The sequence below is a fragment of the Pelmatolapia mariae genome, linkage group LG10_11 (assembly GCF_036321145.2).
Source record: "Pelmatolapia mariae isolate MD_Pm_ZW linkage group LG10_11, Pm_UMD_F_2, whole genome shotgun sequence".
NCBI classification, from domain to species: Eukaryota; Metazoa; Chordata; class Actinopteri; order Cichliformes; family Cichlidae; genus Pelmatolapia; species Pelmatolapia mariae.
Window position 1 is genome coordinate 22,368,605 of NC_086236.1, and position 24,409 is coordinate 22,393,013.

Here is a 24,409-nt window from a genome sequence, read left to right on the forward strand (position 1 = left end):
TTTGAGAAGAAGTGACCACTTTGTTTTGATTACTAATATCTGTCTCTTTAATTAGATGTTTTACCATCATCATAAAGTAACCTTGCATCACATGCTTAGTTATGGGGTCTGCTCTGTTGAGGTCCACATTAGCAACCTGAGAAACATCTGTGCACTTACTGCCTGGTAAGGCACAGTCCAGTGAAGTTATTGCAACCTCCATTCTTTTCTAATGAACTTCTTGAGCCACATCTGCATTCCACTGTCATTAAATGCTACAAATAACTGCATCAGGGCCTACAGATCTGCAGCTGGCTGTGTAAGAGTTTATTATGAGGTGTTTTTGAACATCATCTTCACTGTGTGGTGATAGGGAATACTCAGAGAGCCCTCCAAGCATTGAAACACCAGCTGCACTTTACAGAGCTGTAACAGCAGAGAGCGGTGTTATCATTCTCTGTCTTCATCTTTCATGGCCGTGTAGCTCATTAAATAAAGCTTCAGTGGGAGTTGAAGAATATTAATGCTGTGCCTCTACCACTTTTATGTGTTTTATTTATATTTCATTGCAGGTAAGAGGTCATGGGATATCGGGCCTGCTGGGATCGCCAAGCCTACCTAATGAGTTTCATCTCTGACCAGTTTATCCAACAGTGAAACACATTAGAATTTCACACTAGCAGTTACCTTCAATGACCCCATTATTCTGAGTACAGTCGTGAAGTCTAACTTGCCTTGCTTTTTCAGTTTCCTGGATTTTAGGTGAGCAAAGTGGCAGGCAGGCAGCTCCTTTACTAGCTATAATGCTGCCTTATTGGCCAGCGAGTGCACTGATTTGTCTCAAGGTGCTAGCGCGGAGCCTTATCATCTTCAAGTTATTAAAGTACGTTCTGAGGCTGTGCAAAACTCTCAAAGAACTTGGACAGTGAAAAAAACACTCTTTATGTTTTCAGTGTAACCTCCCTCTCACCCCATCAAAGCTGGGACAGGATCCAGCCCCACTACAAGTCTGAACTGGATAAGCAAAAGAAAATGAAGGAATATCTTCTCTCTTCGTGCTTTTTGATGTATTTTCTCTCTATTTTAAAAATGAAAGTAGATTAAGTCTGAAATCTAGCTTCCTATTCAGACCCAACTAAATATTTTCCCAGTGAATGTAGAAAAAGAGCATTTACGTTGAAGCTGCTTTTCTTTTGTCACCTTCTGCTGAGATGAGGAATGTAATTTATGACTGAACGGCTTCACCACTCTGGATAAACCCATTATGTACATCTGTGGAAACACTTCAGTCCCTCTCATCCTGCTACATTGTGCCTCTCTGCAATTACTGCCCTCCAAGTCAACAGGACTGGGGAGCTTCGGAGCTATAAAATGTGCAATAAAATGTGGAAATCATTTTTTTTCTGGCTCTTCCTGATGTTTCCTGCACACCCCTCAGCTTTATGATTTATGTTTTAAAACACACCCGCTCTTCTTACCAGGGCTAGTAGCCCTAGCTAGAGTGTATTTGAAAAAGCTGTTTCAAGAGGTTTTCGTATCAATACATGGCACGAAACAGCAGCCAAGCTACTACTGTGTTACCTAAATGCCTCTAATGTAAATTTAAAGCTAAAAGAGTATTGTGAAAATGCTCATGATGAGTGTACTCCTGAGCACTGGAAAGAATCACAAATAATTAAGTGTTTGCTACTCTTCAGTGTATAGATATGGTTATGGAAAAAGTATCAGCGATCAGTGTCCGATCAAATCATCTCACAAAGAAAGGGTAAAGATTATAAATGATCTTTATTATAATCCTCGGAACAGCGTTCAGTATACAGAACTTGCAATTTTTTTTAAAATCAGAAATTAAACTCTAAGCGGAAAATGAGATTAAACAACTACCTCTAATCCCATCACACATTTTTAATCAGACACTCCAAGCTTTCTGTAGGGATAGCCTGCATATTACTCTTTACCATGCGAGTGCACAATAAGCCCGGTGGCTTCTTATGAGCAAACGGATGAAGCTGTGAAATGATTTTACAAAGTGATAAAGAGACTGCGCAAACAGTGTGACGTCACCATGCGCTCAAGTGATATTGCATCCTGCAATTCCACTTCCATAGCCACTTCATAACGCTTACACATATCTCACATCTTCCCATACCTCATTTATAATCAGCTAATCAGGGATGCTACCAGACAAACTGACTGTACTACAGACTTCGTTAATGTGTCCTCAGAGCACTTATTTTGGTCAGAAAATTAACGGGAACATTGGACACTGCATGCACATTCTGGGGGAGAAGAAGGGAGACTTGTTTTCGTCTTTGGTACCACGGGCCTTAACATCTAAGCCCCAAACTCCCCCAGACTGTCCAGTTACTTGATGACTGTTTGTTGGTTGGCATTGGAGTTGCAGTTAAGTTTCTGCTTCCAATTTAGAGAAACTTAAAACACATATCATCTGTTTTTGTAGGAAAATTGGGTTTAAACACCTTTTATTTCATTCCATGCATTTTTTCTATAATTATCCTGATATTAGAATAAATTTTATGATCCCGCTTTGGTCTTTCAGGTTAAATCACTCTGACAATCCATTTCCCTACATTAGCTTTTGTCACTGAACACAAACAACGAAAGCACTACAACGACAAAAAAAACTGTGATTTCAGCGTCACATTTCATGTAATTGGTCTCACAGAGTTGCCTTTGTGTGGTTATTGCACATAATAGAACCGGTAAGAAGAACATAAACCTTATAAACTGCAGGAGGTTTCACAAACATCACGATGTGAACTATTGCTATTAATCACAGCCATCTCTGTGCTGAACAGCGAAGCAGATTAGTGATTAGTGATCTGCTCTCCAATCCAGCTGCTTCCCAAAGAGACTGCGAACCTGTTTAGCTACATAATGACATATTTGGCTCTCTGTTCTGTATCCCTGCCTTCTTCCATCCAAGACGTCTCGTACATTCGCCTCTTTTCACTCCTGATCATGTCATCTTTAATCCGCACTAGTGACGCACACGTGACTCCAGATGTTCTAAAAGAAATGCTCACTGGAGAGCGGAGGATTTGCATCTCCTCAAACGTGGCGGGACAGATATGTTTGGATGAGGAAATAAAACCACTGTCCCATACTCTAAAATTTAATATCTCATAAATTTCACTCCTAAGATGATCATGCAACATCTATGTGCCGTTTTCTTTCCCCCATTGCACTTTCAAGCAGCACTCGTCTTGTAGGTTTAAAAAAATAAAACTAAATACAAATAAATAAGAAAAAACAATAAAGATACACTGAAAAGTGCAAATGTACATTTGTTTACAGCATGACATACTCACTGTACAATCATTGGTTATATACTCACATTATTTGAAGTATTATAATAAGGATTACTAAGTAGCATAGTTGGAGTAAGAAATATTTCATAGCAAGTCTATTGGAAAATATTTGCATTGCCGTGTGACTAGGAGAGGCTCTTCTAAACATTGCCATGGTGATGTGTGTGTGTGTGTGTGTGTATGTCTGTAATGTACCTCCCTGTGTGTGTGTGTGTGTGTGTAAGAGAGAGAAATAGAGAGCCAGTATGTAGATATAAGGTGTAGTGTATGTGCAAACAAGGAAGCAGAGAAAACTCAAATCATTCTAGTTCAGAGGCACAAAAACCGCCCAGCCAGCATTTCAAGTATCTAACATTGTTTTGAACAACACGCATCTGTCAGACATCAGCAAAGCAGAGAGAAAGAGGAGGAAAGGAGGAGGGGACTTCCTTTTTCAGCTCAGGGAGGAGGCAGCTAAAGTGGAAACAAGCATTTCAAAGAACTGTGTCAAAAGAGTGACACTGATTAGACAAACAACACTTTTTCTTCTTCTTCTTCTTTTTTTTTGTTGCTATTTTTTAGCCATAATATATTCTATTGCACTTCACCTAAAATGCTATTCTGTCTGCGATGAAGACGGCCCACTGCATCAGGCTGCAAACAGCTTACTCGCTTTCACGTGTCGCTCCCAATTCACTCAATGCTTCCTGGGTTGTGGCAGAAGCAAACACGTGCAGGAGCAAGTAAGGAGTCGTTAGGGCCGGATGCGGGGCGAATCCATGTCAGTCTTTGTATAAGACACATTGCTTAACATATTCACAAGCTCTTCATCCGAGGCAAAGTGTCCCATCACTGTGAGCGTTGGGGCAGAAGGCCTGCGAAAATGATCCTCGCTGGAGACAGACAGCGAGGAGAGTCATCAACTGGCAGTCGATTTCTGTTCCATAAAGATAAGTCGCCACATCGTGCATTTTGGTAAGGATACCTGACAAGATTATCCTACAGGAGAGAGAGATGAGCCACAAAAAAGGCTTCCACTTTTCTGTTGGCTATAACAGAGGATCTGACTTGAAATCACGTTTCAGGGTCATCTTGATGGCTGCTGTTCTTTGTGTCAATTACGCAGATTCTGGTGTGGGCCTTGAAATACCTTTTAGGCACTGGATTAAGAAGCTCCAAGTTACAAACACTTTCCTGGAGTCACCAAAAAAAGTACATTTTTAAAATTCTCAGTTAAATGAAACATGCGATCTGCTTTTTTTTTTTGGGGGGGGGGGGGGGGGGGGGGTGTTCTGTCCACTCATGGTGCCACTGAACAATATTTTTATTATATTTATGAAAGGTGATGGTGACCATTACCTGGCATACAGTAACGGTGTGCAGGGAACAACAATTCACAGTTGAAACTTTTCATTTTCTTATCAGTAAACTTTTTCATTCTGTGCCCTACTGTACAGTTTGAGTAATGGTGCAGCACATACTCGATTGATTTTGTAATGTTGAAACTGAAAAAGAGAGACGATAGGTTTTCTTACTATCTCACACTTCTGGGATATTCAAGAGCATCCATATCCACCAATGTGTCTCTGGACGTCTTAACGCTCTGACTTGACTTTGTAGCGCAGAACCAGGTAAGTGGCGAGTCTGAGGATCAGGAAGAAAACCCCCAGCACCATGAAGTCCACGTAAAGCTTTGCGTCCTCCACATCCAACAGCTGCAAGACCTCCTCTGGCTTTTGAAACTTACACACGGGGTCTGGACATTCAAGCTCAGACCGGTTCATCCCATAAATAGAGAGTATCACCCCCTCAAAGCCATACCTAAAAGTGGGTGATTAAAGAGAGTCGGTGTAGACAGTCAAACCACAGAAACCAATTACTAAAATGAGTTTAGAAAAAGCCTGATTTTTGCCTTAGAAATGAATTGGTAGCTGACATACCTGACATAGGAAACATAAGAGCTCCACTGTAGGTATTTGGGAATGGTGTCAAAATTGACAAAGAAGCCAGAGAAAAGGAGAACAGGTATGGCTGTGACTGGGCCCACAAATGTTGCCACCTGTGGAATAAATTAGCAGCAAAAATCATATGAAAAAGTTAATTTCTTACCTTGTAAGCAGACAAAAGAAAGTACTGTAGTATAGCATTTTATATTTAAGAAAATAAGATCAGAACTGCCTTTTTCACTCATTCATTCACAGAAAATGCAGTTTCAAAGACTTAGTTATAATAAAAAGGTTGCATTATCATTATCCGCTGTTTGCTCACACTGGTCACTTTTTCTATAAAATGCAGGCTTGGTGCATCCTTGATGATGCAGGTAAGGAACATTGATTCAGTTCATCTGGAGACAGCATTTTTCAGTTAGAAGAACATTTATAACTCATCCAAGTGATTTCTTCCATCTCAGCTGACTGCACATTTCTCCATATTAACAGTACAGCTGCATAACAATCAGAACCAGCACCATTGCCTAACACATGATCAGCTTCATGATTGTTAAAATGCAAATGATCATAACCCTTGCTCAGTGGCCATATGTGCTGTTTACAGAGACTTGGGGAACGGCTGGGAAGCCACATCAAAGACGGGATGTTGCAGTTTAGTTATACCTAAAGGGTAGGGGGCACTCTTTCAGTGATGAGGATGAGGATCAGCCTAGACATGGAGGAGAGCTGGTTTGAGCAAACGGCCATATGTATAAAAGGAGAGCAACCATGTCTAGATCAAGGAGGGTACCTAAGAGTATCTTCACATAGCTGATTAACTGTCATTTTAATATGCATATTATCCATCCATGTTCTTTTTCCTTTTTTCTTGAGAAGAAGGGAGCGTCTGAAGCCGAGAGGTGGGCCACACCCTGAAGAAGCTACCAGTCTGTTGCAAGGCTGACACACAGACCATTCACACTCACATTTAAACCTACAGTCAATTTAAAATCGCAAGTTAACCTAACCTCACCAACTACATGTCTTTGGACTGTGGGAGGAAGCTGGAGTACCCGGAGAGAAGCCGCGCAGACTTGGGGAGAACATACAAAGACCACACAGTAAGGAGATTCAAACCCAGGACTTTGTTGCTGCAAACCACCATGCCACAACGCTGCCTGAATGTAATGTGCATATTAATGACCACAACCTGAGCTCATGGCTCATTGTTAGGCGATGCTGCTCGTTGTGATTGTTGTGCAGCTGTCTTGTTTATAAGGCTGGGAGATCTGCAGTCAGCTGAGACTGAAGATAACACATGGATAACACAACGTCCGGATAAACTGAATCAACTTTCTGCAATATAAAATTTGTTCTGTTACATTGTGGAACTGCAATTATAAATGGTGCTTTTTTCCCATTGCATTGCATTACAGATTTTTGAGGACCTTATCATTCATTGTGGCAAACTACAAGTGGTAAGAAGACACTATGCCACTGCGAAGTCTGGGATACTTGTCAGCATCCATGTCAGTGCTTGATCACAAGTTATTTAAAAAATATAATAACCAAGATATTGCATAACTTTAAAACATCAGCTAGACACCTTATTAAACTCTGTCAAGACACCTTTATATAAATACACACAGTATCCACCATTCTGGGATGGCTGTAGGTCAGCAGGTAGAGCAGGTCATCTACTAATCCTAAGGTTGGTGGTTCAATCTCTGGCCACTCCAGTATGCATGCCAAATATCCTTCAGCAAGATACTAATCACAAGTCGCTCTCTGATGCATCCATTGGACTGTGTGTTTGACAGAAAGCACTTATGTAGAAAAAGCATTTTTAAAAAGTGAATGAGGCGAGTTGTATAAAGCGCTGAGTGTCTCAGGCAGAGTAGAAAAGCGTTATATAAGATCCAGTCCTTTTACCATTCTCTTTATTTACATGTTGCATACATATTACGTTTTTTATTGAACAAATGCCAAAATAAAAACTGAAACACTGTGGTTTATTAACCAACTATCTGCAGAAATTTTTTAACCATGCATCCAGTGTAATTTTGCCTCACCAACAACAGAAGCCTTCACAGAAGGTCACAGTAACATCAAGCATGCCTACAGAGCAACACCCCTCCCCCACCTAGGACAATCTGACCACCTCTATCTGCTCCTCATCCCTGCCTACATTCCCCTCAGGAAACAAACCCCTCGAAGCACCCAGCTCATTAAAACATGGCCAGATGATGTCCTCCTCCCGCGAGAGGACTGTTTTGATCTGAAAGACTGGTCAATCTTTGAACAGCAGGACCTGGAAACCTCCACTCAGTCTGTCCTTTTCTACATTAAGTGCTGTGCAGAGAATGTGACATCCAGGTTTTTCCTAACTGAAAACCTTAGATGACGAGTGAAGTACAGGCTCTGTTCATGACTCATAACTCAGCCTTCAGGCTGAGGGACATTTCCCTGTTCTGCACTGCCAGCGGCAACCTGAGGAATGGCATTAAATGGGCCAAGGAGGCCTGCAGGAGGAGGATAGAGGGCTTCTTCACCACCAACAACACCCACCAGTTGTGGAGAGGTATCCAAACTTTCAGTAACTACAAAGGACAGAGCCCCACAACCCCCAACAGCAGCCTCAAACTCACAGGGGAGCACAACACCTTCTTTGCTCAGCTTGAAACCACCCCTCCCCCGGGAAATTCTGAGGAAGAAAAACCTGGACCAGAAGCTGCTGCTGGCCTTCTACCGCTCCTCAGTGGAGAGCGTGCTCTCCTATTGCCTGGGTGTTTGGTCCTTAGGGGCCGCAACAGAGAACAGAAAGGCTGTGCAGAGGGTAATTAACACTGCCCAAAAAATCATTGGCTGCCCTTTGCCACTCCTGGAGACCATCGCCAGATCCTCCTGTCTCAGGAACCAGAGCCATCACAGGTGACCCCTTGCACCCCGCCCACCACCTGTTTGAGCCGCTGCCCTCTGGTTGGCACCTCAGGTCAATTAGGTCCTGCACCTCCAGACTCATTAACAGCTTCTTCCACTGGGCCATTTGGACTGTCAACAACCACTATCCCCCCCAGCTCATCTCTGCCCACCTACCCACCAGTCTGAGCAATGGTCTAAGTAACCTTCATCACTCAGGCCACTCACACAGGCCACTTGCCCTATTCAGAGCAAGTCTTTACTTTGCACTACCTCCGAGCACTTTGCAACTATTTTGTTCTCCAGTGTGTGCCTTTTATCTTATTTTGTATATATCTGTCTTGACTGTATATATTTCTCCTGTTTGCAGTTTATTCCTACTGTCTACTATTTAGTGAGTGGAATGGAGCACTTACAATTTCATTGTACATGTACAATAACAATAAAGGGCTATTCTATTCTATTCTATTCTATTCTATTCTATTCTATTCTATTCTAAAAACCCCACCATCACACCTTCCACTTTTAAACAAAACTATCATTCCTAAATGTAGACTTGCCAGAATAAACAAAGCTAGTTTACCAAAAACACAGAAAATTTCGTTAATAAAAATTTTGGATTGCAGGGATACTTTTTTTTCTTTTTTTTAATTTTGATAAAGGGTGACCACCTCCACCTACGTTAAACAATAAATGATTACAACACCTCATCTGACACACAGAATCTCTTGTTGTGTGCTAAATGTGAAAAAGGGCAATTTAATGCCAAGATGTTCACAGCATTGTTCAGAGTAAATGTATGACTAAAACCACCCACTGCTGTAGTAACAACTCTGCTGTGTGAGCCCATTCGATTTACTTCAAACAGTAGAGACGGTCCAGCAGTGAAAAAAGCAAAATCTGACACACAAACATCTTTTACTTTACTGAAAATCAGTCAGTGTGCACTAAAGGTCCATTTTTACATATTCAAGCATTTATAATATAGCCCATAACTAAGGGTGTAATTCCCCTGTAATTAAATGAAATTTCATTGTATTTTATTTGAAATTTCAATGTATTAGATTTACCTACAAATACTTAGGCAGGGACACTAGAATAAGGAGGTAACAACTCAGGTTTTTACAGGAAACAAAGAAATAATTACACTGTAAGTAATTTTAAGTAATGTGTAAGTAATTTTAGATGTATCAGTAGGTTTAAGTACTGCATAACTTCAGGTACCATACAGGAAAGAACAAATAATTACATTTTAAGTAATTTTAAGTTGTGCATAAGTTTGGGTTATTTTACAGAAAAGAAGACACAACTTACACTGTAAGCAACTTTAAATATTGTGTAATTTCTTGGTAATTTTGCAAAAAAAAAAAAACCAGCAATATTTCCCCATCTTAAATAGTACATGTACTTATGTACTTTTGTATATGTACTTTTTGGGGTGCACCAAGCTACTTATTATGAAGTAGCTTAACTTTGCCTCTATCATTATAAAACCACGTGGGTGCATTTATTTTTTCTTGTAAGTTGGTGGGAGAGAACACTCCATTACTTACCTGCAGAGACGTTGATGCAGCTCCTATAAGCAGACCCAGCGACTGCGCCACCAGCGCTGTGGATGTAGACAAGGCCATAAAGAGCAGGTAGCGACCCACCTCTGCAGGTTGTTCTGTCATCCAGTACACTATACTACAGTACATAATTGGACAAATCACCTGTGAAGCAGATTTTTAATGCAATTAGTTTAAACTGTACTCCACGCATGCACAAAATATAAAGTGTTCAAAAAGCAAAACACAACCTGGAACGGTATGTCAGCCATGGTTTTGGCCAAGTAATAGGCCTTCAGGCTGTACCAGTAGTTAAGATGCTCTCTCACAAACACAGACATCTCTAGAGGAACTGTGGAACAACAGCGGCATTAAAAGACTTTCCACTTGTAACAGACAAACAACTTCCACTCTCTGCATAGAAGACAAGTCTTACAGGTTAGCACTGTGGGCATCAGGGCAGCAAACATGAGGAAAAGCATAGAGAAGAAGAGGAAGCCAGTGTTGTTGAAAACCTTGCTGGCATCATTTCCAATTTTGAGATAGAGCAGGCCAATGAGTACTCCAATGGACAGATGGGACATCACCCTAAGGTGGGTCAGCACCTTGAGAAAAGAAAAAAGAAATACAACTCAAAAGCCTGTAACTCATGACAAGAATAAAAACAAAGTTTAAGTAAATTTTAATTGATAAAATCTGGAGATATTTATAGAGTAAATACTATACCGTATCTCTGCATATCGTAATGAAGGTTCTTTTGAAGAGGATGCAAAACTGTGTGAATGTACTGGTGGCGAAGCTATGCTTCTCAAGCGTTCCTGTGTCCTGTGCAAAATTAGAAATAATAGAGTACTCATATCAGTTAAAATGATAACATGTAGCATTATTTCTTGGTGTATTTTAAACAAGATTCAGACTGTTCCTGTCTAGTGGCAGAGACACTTGCAGCTTACTTACTGTCTATAACTTGTTTTGTTTTACAAAAATGAAATTGAAAACTATGAGGATAAGGATATCTCTATTCATCTCCACAGGGAAACATGTTCTCTCTAATTATTATTACTAGGAGGAGCAGGATCAGGATGCAGCAGCACCCAGGGGCCAGCTCTTCATGTAAGCCACTGCTTTGGTCAAGGGCACAGTGACAGCAGAATTAACCCAGTGTGTTTTCATTAAGAAACCAGAGTAAGCTCGAAGCGTGAGGAGTGATCGCAAACTCCACACGGACCAGATTCAAACTCAAAACTCCACTTCCTGTGCAGATCTAAGCTAAATCCACACTAGCTGTAGTTTTATTTAAAGGACAGATACAACAGTGGTGTTCGTCTTCTGGCTCAATCAGAATCAGAAGGGTAATAAGTGCATAACAAAGAATAACAGAGAAAATCAATGACCTCACTGCACTTAAAGGAAGCAGCAGGGCACAACTGCAGTATGCATTAAACAGGAGTAACCGTAAAGCAGACAGCTGTGGGTGGTTTACAGTCACGGTTCTAGCATTTTTGCTGATGCTCTTATTAAGTTATTATATTATAAGGCTGAGAAAGACAAAGTGAGAAGACAGCTTATAGAGACTAATGAGACGGATCAGTGGAGTGGAGTAGGGATGAAAAATTTGTACCATTTAAAAGGTATTACTGTGAATAGGAAATAGGAAAGGTCTAATTTTTTTTTTTTTTTTGCCTCAATTTTTAGCTACTGATTATATTTTTTATTGGCTGTCATAGCAGCATTTTTAAGGTTCCCATTCAGCTGTGAGCAATTTGAGTATCTGAGGTGAAATACAACCCCAGTAAGTACAGCACTACTACTTTTTATGAAGGTATCGTTTATCATTTCTATTATACGGTGGCTTTGTAGTTTAGAAATATGTTGCCTGCATCTAATTGTAAATAGAGGTAGACAACAATAACGAACGTGGTTAATTCCAGGAAAACCAGAGACAACAAAAAGCAAGATTTGATCAATTTTCCTAATAAATGAACAATTCTTTAAAATGAGTAAAGTCTGGTACTTTCAGGGGTTTAATAATGTTAAATACCAGACACACAGGGTGTGTGTGATGTGTTAAAGCGCTGATATCACTTACACTGTGACACTGTGAGGGACAGGAGGAGTCAGTTTTGTCCCTCGAGTTCTTCTTGCCCTCCTCTGAGCACAGTCCGCCCTGGACTGCGTCAAACAGCACTGGGTTCAGGTCCCCGTACTCCCCTGATGCCACCTCAATGACTGGGAATAGAGAGGACAAGCTAATGAGAACAATGCATAACATATAAAAAATTATGCATGGACATACACTTGTAATCAACTCACTGAAATCAGCTGGATTATGATATGTCGGGCAGTGGAGACCCAGGTTCTTCAGATAAGGGATGAGGTAAGGGACTGTGCCCTTGTATATGCACTGACCCTGACTGAGGATGTACAGCTGGTGAATAAGGAACATATGTACAGAGTAATCAACATAGTTTTGAACACAATGGCTCCGTGAATAATGCATCAACAACTGACAAAACAACAGGGCCAGGTATCGACTGCCGCACAGCTTCAGCTGCATGAAACAAACCCTGCAAGCATGTAGTGTCTAGGTCTGAGCTGCAGCTAATGGGTGGTGAGGCATGCCCGGGAGAAAGAGCACTCAAGTTACCTTATCAAACATCTCAAAGAGCTTGGCACTGGGCTGATGAATGGTACAGATGATTGTCCGTCCTCCCTGAGCCAAGGACTTCATGAGGGAAACAACCTGGAAGCAGGACGCGCTGTCCAGACCACTTGGATGGGACACGCAAAGAAAGATGCACTATTTAGATTGCATTTCAGCTGAAATCACACAGAGTAAATCCAGATGAGTGCTTTCCTACCTGGTGGGCTCATCAAAGAACATGACAGGTGGATTGTTAACCAGCTCCAGGGCAATGGCCAGTCTTTTACACTGGCCCCCAGAGAGAGAGATGGTACGTGTCTGAGCACACTCCTGAAGGCCCAGAGCGGTCAGGATCTCGTCCACCTTCAACCCAAACAAAGAGAAGTGTTGGAACACAACGGCGCGCTTACTCAAAGCTAAAAATAGAGGTGTGCAATATGAAAGAGATTTAACTTCAAAGCCAAATATGGATGTATGCTGTGATGTGCAGCAGAAGGATTTCACTGCAGACAAGACAGTGGTCATCAACCGCAGCTGCACATCAGTATACAGCGTTTTGCTGCCTTCAGTGTTGTTTGATGTGGATCAGACAAATATTCTGGCTCCAATGTGATAATGTGGCTTGGGTTAGCTGTGATAATATAAGGCAGGGATGTCAAACCTATTTTGCATCATGGGCCACAGCCCACTTTAATGTTACTTTGGCCAGACCAGTTAAACCCACCTTTCTGTCACTGTACAGAAGTTTAATCACATATTTAATCCCAGAGATATCTTAATATAAGAAAATGAAGTGCAATTACAGCAATATGTTGATAGAGAAATGCTGTTGTGGTAAATGAAAGAAATGTGTCAGCATGAGTCTTTGTCTTAAATTGTGAGTAATAAATTTGTAAAATTACAAAAAACGTCCGGTAGCGTGTTGGCCAGAGGGTCCTGTAGTTTTTACAAACTGAATGTTTTAGTTGATTAGCAGAAAATTTCATTTTTTAAATATTTTACTGAAAATAAAAAATTCTATAGTAGGTAACTGTTTATCTATTTCTTAATTACTTAATTATTTGTAATATGAACAAGGGTGGGAAGTCATTATTTGTAAGAAAAGCTGTCAAACCTATGGAAATACAATTAAAAGTCCTAAATTTATGCCTTTCTTAACATTTTCCAAAGCAGTCCAGCGGGCCGGACTGGAGTTTTTGTTTGGACGACTCTGGCCCCTGGACCTTACCTTTGGCACCCCTGCTATAGGTCATTGATTTCCATTATATCAGGCAACTATTAGGTTGACCTCCTCTGTCTTGTCTGTGCCCTGCTTCTCTAAATAGCACAATATAAATTCTCATTAAAGAACTGTTTCAGGTTAAAGTGGTGACTTAAAAGTCCCAAAAAATTAAAATGATCAAAAAGTAAGCCTCCTCATTTTTTTTGCAGTTTTACCCCAAATTACCTCAGAAACATTTGTATTAATGGCAAGGAAAAATCTCTGCAGCTAGACACATTTCTATTCATTTCCACACCCTTAGCACCAGTAACTTCTTCTGCACGTAATGCAGAAATACCATCAGTAAGTTCAGACTTACAAGCTCCTTTTTGACCTGCACGCTCTCATTCAGTTTCAGATTGGCGGAAACCTGAAAGACAGACAAAACTCAGCTCTCATTACTGATCTAGGATTCAATGAGAAGTTAAGATTTTACTTTTTTAATGACCTCACCATCATGGCCTCCCTCGCAGTGAGGTGTGGCAGCAGCATATCATCTTGCATGATGTAGCAGGACATTTTCCTGAAAGTCCTCAAATCCCTCGGTCGGCCGTTCACCAGGATTGTACCTTTCATGCCGGTCTCCCTGTTTTTAAACACAGTACCAGCTTCTGAGCATGACAGAGACCTCTTCATGTGCATATCATTCAATTTAAAAAAAGTTTTAAAAAAAGACTATGAAGGAGAAGATCTTCCATTTCCACATCTGCAATAACTCCAAGTGCAGGGCTCACCTGTACCCCGCCAAAATATTCATCAGTGTGGACTTTCCGGCTCCAGAAGGCCCCATGATACCAATCAGCTCTCTGCTGTTAAATCTTCCTGACAGACACTTCAGGAGGGCTTTATAACCTGACAACAAAAAAAGCTGAGTTATCTATAATCATGTGATTAATTTCACCAGTTATTCTTATAAGCACTACTTCAAAGTTAACACTCATGGTTTTAGGCCAAATGTTATAAGGTCTAATGTGAGCATTTCTTCCTTTGGATTCGAATTGAACTCTTTTACTTATTCATTTAATCTTTTATTTATTTATTTTTTTAATGTGGCCCTGAAATGATACGGAAAGACGATGAGAACGAGAAGTACAAGAACTGTGTGAAAAAAAAAGAACGATGGAAAAATAAAACTGAATGCTCCTGATCTGATAAACAGCTCGTTTAAAGTGTTTAGAGCGGTAGTACTGCACTTTATTACCTTTGCCAACGAGGTTGTGTTTTTCACAGCATTCACGTGTCAGTTTGTCTGTAAACAAAGTTTTGATTAAATTCTGATAAAACTTTGTAGGAGTGCAGAGTAGGGTGATGTTAACAGCCCAATAAAAACTGGCTTACATCCACCAAGTCTTCAAGGTCAACTTAAAGATTTATTGGTCAAAAAAACCCTTTTGAAAGTAGCCTAAAAAGTTTTAAATATGTCACATTTGACCTCTGACCTCAATAGATTGATCTGAAGGTCAAAGTGATAATAATGCTATATAGTTATATATAGCTTTATATGTTTCTTCCTGACATTATTTGTACTGACAACATATAGGCATATAAGGAATAATACATTGGGATTCTAGCTATCATGTTACTTTCGACCTCTGACCTCTTCAAAGTCAAATAAGGTCAAACTTTCATAAAATGTCTTCATCTTTAAAACTACACTTAAATTTCTGCTGCCTTTATTTGTATTGGCAATATTTAGGAAATGACACTGATATACGGGAATTTTAAATATCGCATTATAGTTTGCATCCAAATATCATGTCACATTTGACCTCTGACCTCACGTTTACATGTCACATCTGCCTTTCTTTCAAACTGACCCCAAAATAGACAGACAGAGGATGAGCTGCTTAGTTCATTAGAAATACACTGCGATATAATATATAATCAGCTCAAGTTATTCATGTCCAGTTATTGACAAATAACTTACTTTATTTAGTAGTAATTCACTTGGAATGCATGTTCACATTTACTATATCCACAAAAATAAAAATAACTCAGAATTATGTCAAGTAGTTTCAACAGGACACTTTCCACTTAGTTTAATGCACTACACAAAACAAAAAGAATATTTATGAAATATAAAAATAACATTGTTCCCCTATAGCTGGCTTGGTGGAGGTCTGCGCTCCTCTTGTTGAATGTATGTGTTACCACCCTCAGGCTTTACAAGAGACAAAAGCATGAAATTAACTCTTATATCCTGTGTTGGAAAGTAAAGTGCTATGACCCATCCGCTTGGTCATTTTTAAGCTACTTGTTAAAAAACACCTTTTCAGCCTCCCGACAGTGTAACAGTGAAACAGGCAGTTTTGTGTCTCCAGTTGGAACGGACTCAGTTCACTGATTTTAGAAGAGCTTCAACAGACGGTTATGCAGGTAGCAAGCCTATTTTCACTCCACCACTTAAAAGTCCCAGACGATAAATACCACCTTTAAGCAGAACTAAGAGTCCTGTCAGTCACAGCGCAGAGGTATTGGCCATGGCATCCCTACCACCCAGCAAAGGGAGTCTTAATGTAAGTTAGAGATGCACTTTCTGTTAGAAGTGACTTCTTAAGTGAAGTTGGCAAACAGAATGAAGCTTGAACTGCAGTTAGAGGGGGCTAGGGTTCAGGTGCGAGACAAAGGAAGCCAAGTTTATTTGTTTAGCACAAAGACAGTTTCAACTGCTCCGTGTAATGCGTTAAAATGCTTAAAAGAAAGATGAACAATAAAAGGCTAATTCAAGAAAAGAAAACCTTTAAATGCAAAAGATATGAAAACAAAACGTTCCAAAAGATTAAGCACAAAATTAAAAAAATACAGAAAAGTGAAAACTCATAAATATTACTTATAAGCGGGAAAGAAAGACCTTTAGCTTAGTTTTAAAAAACACTATAGTTCAGACATATCCGAGCTCTCAGAGTCTCTGAGACCTGCAGGGGATAGCATACTGGCAAAAAAGACAACAACGTTTCACCACGTTTGGAGTGTGCACATTAAAGCAGTAATCTAAGATGATGATGCCCTCACTAGCACCAACAGATGAACCACAGTCATTACTCCCATGCAGCGGTTTTAACAAACGGTTGCTTTGGTGTGGCTTGCAAATGAAGATGACTCAGGTTTTAATGATGAACTTCTCTAACCTTTGCAGTTCTCCAGGCACAATGGGAACAGCAAAAACAACCAGCTTAAGAGCTGACAGAAAACCTGAAATCTTTTTGAATCGAATGTCAAAAGGAGCTTTAAGTACCCTGGCTTTTGACGCATGTCTCCCTCGCCTTACCCATTTCTCCAGTGTCCGTACGGACACATTTTCCTGTCTTGAGCTGTGTAATTAGGGTCTCAGCAGCACAGCTGCCAGCCTTCTGAGTTAAATAGCCTAAAAGTAGTGCCCCCTCCTCCTTTCAGTGCTATAACATCAGACAGCCTCCACTCAGACAGCAGAGCTGCTTGCTGCCAGAGAAGCAGTGATGCCATGGCATGTGGTGCATACTGATGATCTAACCTGATGCTACAAGCCGTGGGTCTGCAGGGACATAACCCAGTGCCATGAGAGCCATAGATTATGTGGCTCACCTCACTGTTCACTGCTATATTCAGTGAGTGACTAAAGCCTGATCTCATAGACAAAGTCAAGGAAGGGGAATAGCATCAGGTGTGGTCATCACATGTCTAAAGCGAAAGAAATTTATTAGATCTTTCCCAACAAACCTTCTTCTTTTTTCCCCCTCACACTTGGAGTTCACTGTTTGTTCACTGGTATCTATAATATCTAATTTCATTCTATCCTTAAAGGAAGTGTCTGCTCAAAAACTACCTGGTTGGGGGAAAAAAACACAATCCATCACAACAGACTTCACCGCTTTGCACGTCTACAACATTTTTATATGTATGATGCACAAAAATGATTTCTTTAAAAAAGCAGCAAAACCAGAGACACAACCTTTTTATTGCATGCATTCCTCTTCTCTGTCAAAACCTGATGTCTAGGCTGTCCACCACACAGCTGACTCTTCAGTCAGAGACGTGGGTGTGCTATAGGCTACTGGTGAGAGCCAATGCATCACGGAGCCACGGGCCTCAATAAGAGATGAAGAGCGAGTGATAGAAGTGTAAGTTCTTTCTCACTTCACAGCCTCATTTTCAGCCTGGCTGTTTAATGGAAGAAACAGCTCTGTTAAACTGAAGGGAATGATTCTGAACTGTCCAGGCTGTGCAATGCAAACAAAACAAAGAGGACTGGAATCAGAATATTTAATAGATAATAGCCAGCCTTCGTATGGCAAACAGAGTGGCTCCCAGTTTACCTTCATTTGATCATGCAGACGTCATGTAGAGATTTCATTTTTATATTTGATCAACACTAATGAAAAATATCCATAACCTTTCTGCAAGACAATGTCAGTGATGAAGCAGGATGCATGATTTACATCACAGAGTCTCAGAACTGAGCATCTATGCTCCATTTTGAGCATCAACCACTCCTTTTACAGATTTGAGATTAGCCCTAAAAGGATAATGGTACGGGAAGTGCAGCATTCAATGAATAAGCTGCAAATATAACAAAAAAAAAAAGCAAAAAAAAAAGCAACCCTCCTTTGTCTATTAACCAGATGATCAGTGCAGGTGCAATGAGCAACTCACAGTAAATCGCCTGGGGGCATGTAAACATTTCCCACTCTCCCTTCCTCCCTCCCTCCCCTTTTAAGTATGAGCTAGTGTTTCACCAGTTATCTCCCTCGGGAGGAAAATATCCTCAACATGAAAGCGGGTCACAGTAGCTTCATCCTAGCAGCGATAAATAACTGGCCTCACGACAAAAGGGCCCACAATAACAATAACACAGACAGAGGACGGCTCATGCATTACCTTCCTCCACTGACTTACAGTAAACAGAAACTACGTTCACTGCATTACAAGTTCTTCTGCTTCCTGCTCATCACAGAGATTTTCAGAGATGACTCATAAGCAGTGTGTCACTAACCAAAAGACTTAAACACATTAAATACAAATGACGTCACTTGCTCACGGCTCGTCCTCCTTGCTGTCCTACAATGTGTAATTCAGTGGGAATTATATAAAAATGTGTGTTTTTCCACTTTATATAAACGCACACAGCAGATCAGCAGTTCTGAGCTCTGTGCTGTTACACTATCTTTGCAGCTTTGATCAGAGAGGAGCAGCTCTGAGCTTAGCTGGGTAAATGAGGCACAAACACAGACAAGCCCCTCAGAATAAACTCCAGCACAGGTGAAATATTAAAAGATTGGAAAGTTAGGTGTGGCTTGCTGGTTAAAACAAATGAAAAGGCAGGATGGGCCCAGTATGAGGCGTGATCGGAGGTTCAGCGAGTTTGGACAGAGGGTAAAATGACAAGGAGAAGCTCTTTATGAATGGAGCTACTTAATTTGCAAAAGCTGATGGAGAGACACTTTCTGTTCACACATCATCAGGCTGATGAGCCGAGGCAGGCACCCCGATGAGAAAACAGAAGCAAACCAGGGGCTGATTTTAATAAGACTAGCCTCCAAAAAACATGTGCTTCAATGCACAAAGCAACGCTGGATTATTGATCCAAGCTAGAGGTACCCTCACTGTTCCTCTTCGCTCCTTGTTGATACTCTCCACGAATTCAGGTTTCACAATACTCCTCTGCCAGGCTTTCATAATGCGCATCAATATTACACAAGACTGAAAATAGCACAACCTGCAATGCATCATGTAGAGGCTTTCCTAGGGTAACATGTGCCTAATGTAAATAAAGGATTCCTCTGACCCTTTATCCTCACATTCCCCCATCCTTTTGAGCATATAGAGCATTAAAAAAAGCAGCTAAACCGAACAGTTTGCGGAGGGAGGTTTATTTGATGAGTCGAATGAAGGCCGGAGGCTCATCAGCAACGAGGGCGTTGAGTTTAAGCGCTGTTTGTATTTCACAAGCAGCTCAATCATGGGCTTGACTCGCCATCACCACAAAAGAGACGCAAGCAGTGTGCCAACCTGCAAGTGTAAATTATTTACTATGTCTAAACTGTGCTGAGCGCAGCAAAGCTTGCAGCCACACTGGCTGCTACAACATGGTGGAGGTCTGTGTGTGTGTGTGTGTGTGTGTGTGTGTGTGTGTGTGTGTGTGTGTGTGTGTGTGTGTGTGTGTGTGTGTGTGTGTGTGTGTGGACGGGTATTAACATCTTCATGGGGACCAAAAATTGGTGGTTTACTATACTTGTGGGGACAAACAGCCCTTGTGGGGACCAAAATCCCGGTCCCCACGAGTTTGAAGGCATTTTTGAGCCTCAAAATGTGGTTTTAGTGTCAGGGTTACAATTAGGTTATGGTTAGGTTTAGGGTAAGGGTCAGGGTTAGGCATTCATTTTTGATGGTTAGGGTTAGGGTAAGGGGCTAGGGAAAGCATTGTGTCAATGAGATGTCCCCACAAGGATATAAATACACACATGCGTGTGTGTGTGTGTGTGTGTGTGTGTGTGTGTGTGTGTAGTGGGCTGGGATACATGTGGCAGAATAATGGAGAAGGGTAACAGAAAATAACAACAACAAGAAAAGATTGTTTTTCTTAAATGTCACAAAGGCTTTTAAAGGCCTCCCTTGAAATTTCTGAGCTCCTCGTATTGATCGCCATTGGTGATGTTTACTTGCTCATCCATCATGGTTACTGTGTGAATTAAGCATTGCCCGTACCTCTCCTCCTCCACCACGGACCCTCCCGGATGGTGTACGAAAGCTCATTGAACTCCAGGTCCACAGCGGAGCGGCGTGGGAGGTGGGAGAAGCGCTGGGCCTCAGTGATGTGGTTCTCCACTTTCTTCAGGTGGGTGAGCAGCGGCGCCTCCTGAGGCGCTCCGCCATGAAGTTTGGTCTCCTCCATGGGGATGCTGACCGAGCCCTGCTCGATCGTCTTCTCCGCCATGCTGAAAGGCTGCAGGGGAGGGAGAGAGGGAGACGTGTCAGTCTCTGCTTCAAAGCAATGGCGTCTCGTATCTCTGAGGTTTTATACAGGTTATGAAGTGTAGCCCCCCTGATAAATGAACCAAAGCACGGTTAAAGACTTCATGTGAAAAACATCATGATTTTTTTTTAAATGTGGAAATGAGACATGAGCTGACATAGTATAGCTGACAGAGATAGTTTTTATGTCACATGCTAGATGTAGTTAGAAATAAAAGACACCATAATAAACCAGATTAAGTCAAACTTTAGCCGGTAAACGGCACTATCCACGCAGCAGCTCTGATTCATTTGAAGTATTTTCTACACAGTGAACAAACTGATAGACTTTTGTAGCCTCAGCAGAGGTGAATGCATAAGGGTATGTTCCAGGAATGATTTTAGTTTAACTGGAGACATCATCCTAAAACTAGGTGCCGGACATGATCTGATTACAGTTTATTCTATGGACTGGCTGTTTTAAGGGAATGAGATTCAGAGCGTGAGGAGCTGGGATCTGGTTTCAGCCCTGCAGCACACTTGCAGTTCTGCTGATTCACACAAATTCACCCCGAGTCAAAGCAGCCTGTTGGAAGTGTAAACAAAATTATAACACAGTTATTTCATTAATCATTAATGAAAGTCAATAGGTTTTGACACACATAAATTGCTATTAGAACTAAGTTTAATTAACTCGGGGGATAACAGGCCTGATTCAGACAGCTTAAGGAATTAATTGGGTGGCCTGGTTTTGACCAGTACGAGTTTGTTATTAAGAACCTTTAAATGAACTACGTGGATGTTACACATCAACTTAAACATTAAAGTACTATTGTGTGAGTGAATCATGTATGCCCAAAGTCCTGACTCTAAGTAACTTGATTACATGTAATGTTATTACATAAGTACAATGTAAAACTTAAATTGGAATCTGGGCAAATGAAATTTACTTGATTCATTTTACACCAAACATATTGGTGCATTGTTGAAAAAATGGTATAGATACATTTGATCAATAATGTCTGTGTTTAAGCAGCAGGCTTATATCACATTTTGTGTGATATTGTCCAAAATTGTGGATTACTTGCTTACTGGCATGTCCTTCATAGTAATGTGGAGACTACTGTCTGTATGTTCACAGATTGCTCTGACTTAGTGGGTTGGTATGTATATTTAACAAGCTCATACTATTTATATATAATCGTCTTTCTTTATAATATAAAAGTCTTGTATGTGTCTAATTTTAAAAGAACAAAACTAAAGCATAAAATTACAAAGTTACATCCAAATAATTTTGAAAAAGAAAAACCTAGTTATGCAAGTCTGAAATGGCCATAATAATAATATAATAACAATAATAATAATATGATTATGTCTTTAGGACAGTTTTAGCCATTGTGGACAGATACAAATAAACAGGATATTGCAATGCATGCAATATACACATACACAAACCACGCCAGATCATCCACTTAGCCATGTCCAAGTGTGATCATTACAGGTACATCAATGCTCATAGACCACCAACGATTATTACATGACACCAATCAGATCACATATACTACTGAAATTTGTATCAGAAAACATTTGTAGGATGTGTATTTGAATAACTACCCAAATCCAAACTGTTTAAGCAATTACTGTAAAGGCTACAAACGTCTGCTGCTGTCATGCAAGCCTTGCAGTGCTTGCAGTAGTACTCTGAGTCAGTGTCTGCCACCGATGACCTACTGTATGTGTAATAAAATATCCTCAGATAAAGGAGGGCCAGTGATGAAGATTGACCAAGGCTTCTATTGATCATCCTCCCATTAGTGACTTTCCATTACAAGCCTGCATATAAGCGTTGTAAAACCCTGACAGACTTTAATGGCCTCTCAGTCAGAGGAAGGCCTCAGTGTTTTACCATGTGCGGCCCTAAAGACAGGACACATGAGCTCAGGCAGCCATAGAAGAAGTCTCCTATACAGGGGGATGAAATATAGTTATCACTATAATGCATAGCAGTGCAATATGCACGGATTCTGTGCCCTGCAGAGACTTGCCATTGGTGGTGAGGGATGCTCACATCTCTCCAAAAAGCACCTGTTAACAGTAAAAGGGTGAAAGCCAGATACAGTATTTAGCAGAAGTGACTTTTTTAAGTAGATGAGTCATACATTAGTATGATCTGAGGACATCCTTGCAGTAAAAGTGGCTTCACCAGTCATTTCTAAATATGCAGTGTGTTTCATTGCACATGCACGCGCATACACGCAAAACATTTCACATACTTGTGTTGAAATGACCAGGTGAGCAGCTCAGCCCTGGTTTCCCTCCGGGTGAGAGCAACAGTGCTCAATTGATCCCTTCAGGCGAAACAGCCCAGTCCTTCCACATCAGAAGGTCTCCCAAACAGTCCCAGCCCAGCAAAAAATTCAAAAAATAAAAAATAAATAATAAAAATAAATAAATGAAGATGATCACCACGAGCCACAGTCAAGCAAAAATCAGCGGGTCAGTGAAGGACCGAGCTGTGTTCCCCTTATCAATATCACTCGGGGTGCGGCGCACATCATCCCGCATCAACTACAGCAACCCCTGAGATTAAGATCATGTCCGGCCTCAGACTATGACTGCATCCCGGAGAATCGTCAGGGGAGCGGGAAGACTGTCATGTTTTCCCTCGCAGAGATTGTTCCTTTCATGAAATCCGTCCGTCCCGAACTCGCATCCAAACGGCCTGTACTCACACACATCCCCCGCAGCGGTGTGGACGCCAATCCTCAGTCGGTGACATCTGGAATCACACACACAGACACACACACTAAACCAAGCAAACAGCGCTGCAGATGCTTCAGCAGCATCAGCTGCAGCCCGACAGAGCAGCCGCCGTTATCCTCTCGCCGGTTAGTGCGTCTGTGTGGTGCGCACGCCGGTCTGGGATGCAGGGCGTTGCTGGCAAGATGCTAGTGGAGGAAACAGTGTTTTGGTTTTTTGACAGATCAAATCGTCATCCCGACCTGGTGTTTTTTAATGAATTGGAAATAAAACCCGTGAACAATAATCTACAGCAGGGCTGATCGATAATAAGCGCATTTCCGAAACATTTTAAGAATACTGTGGGGATTTAAAGCTGGGACACTGAACTTAAACTGGGAACTCATAAACAGTTAATTGAATATATTCATATCGCTGTAACTGCTATAGCCTTCTTGATTAAATTGGCCTCTCTGACCGCGATTTAAACATGTTTTTTGTACTGATTTCTGTTCTGTGGTTATTTTGGGCTGTCTCTTGTTGGGGTAACGTACAATATACAGCCTGTATATGCATAGATGTGCTAAGTGTATACATCCAATGCTGATACATATGATAAAGTCTGGCTCCATCGCTGTACACTTGGAGTAAACATGAGGACTTCAGGCCCCTCTGTCTCTTTAAAGGCCGCACCTGCGCAGCTGCCTGGTGCTGATGCTGCAGTGCCCGGGTTATTTTCGGTAAAACAGACGGGGTTACTCGCGTTCAAGCGGGCCCTACATGCCTTACATCACCCCTGAGAGGAAATCAAAACCATTTTTAGCCAATCGCACCTGCCTCTTAATCAGACTAACTTAAAACGAGCTCTCACTCTCTGGTGGCCAGACGAACAATTTCAGCAAACCAGCCCATTTCTCTCTTTCTCTGCCAGACTCATTTTGCTAAGAGGAGGGACCATATTTTTTTTTGTCAGACGGTAATGTTTAGACCTAAATCAGCAGGTTTAAACTTTGGTTCTTTCAATTGAATTCTCTGTAGCTCATCCTTGGTGTGATGGGGGATAAGTCAGTTCACAAAATAAAGGTGAACCTGCCGTTTTTGGTTCTATATTGATGTTTTGTGTCCCCATAACCAGGTTCGTCTGATAAGACTTG

The 24,409-nt window shown here is 41.1% G+C and overlaps 1 protein-coding gene across 1 annotated transcript; it reads right to left on the bottom strand.

Annotated features, from left to right (window-relative positions):
- Window positions 1–1,768: 1,768 nt before the first annotated feature.
- abcg4a (ATP-binding cassette, sub-family G (WHITE), member 4a) lies at window positions 1,769–23,417 on the bottom strand. Its single transcript, XM_063486857.1, has 15 exons — window positions 22,790–23,417; window positions 20,271–20,508; window positions 14,324–14,441; window positions 14,043–14,175; window positions 13,909–13,959; window positions 12,546–12,691; window positions 12,332–12,455; window positions 11,998–12,112; window positions 11,774–11,913; window positions 10,411–10,509; window positions 10,121–10,289; window positions 9,936–10,036; window positions 9,691–9,849; window positions 5,231–5,349; window positions 1,769–5,111 (listed from the first exon to the last, which is right to left on the bottom strand). The coding sequence occupies exons 2-15, from the start codon at window positions 20,497–20,499 to the stop codon at window positions 4,886–4,888; spliced, it is 1,929 nt and encodes a 642-aa protein (XP_063342927.1). The 5' UTR covers window positions 20,500–20,508; window positions 22,790–23,417; the 3' UTR covers window positions 1,769–4,885.
- Between the last annotated feature and the right edge of the window lie 992 nt (window positions 23,418–24,409).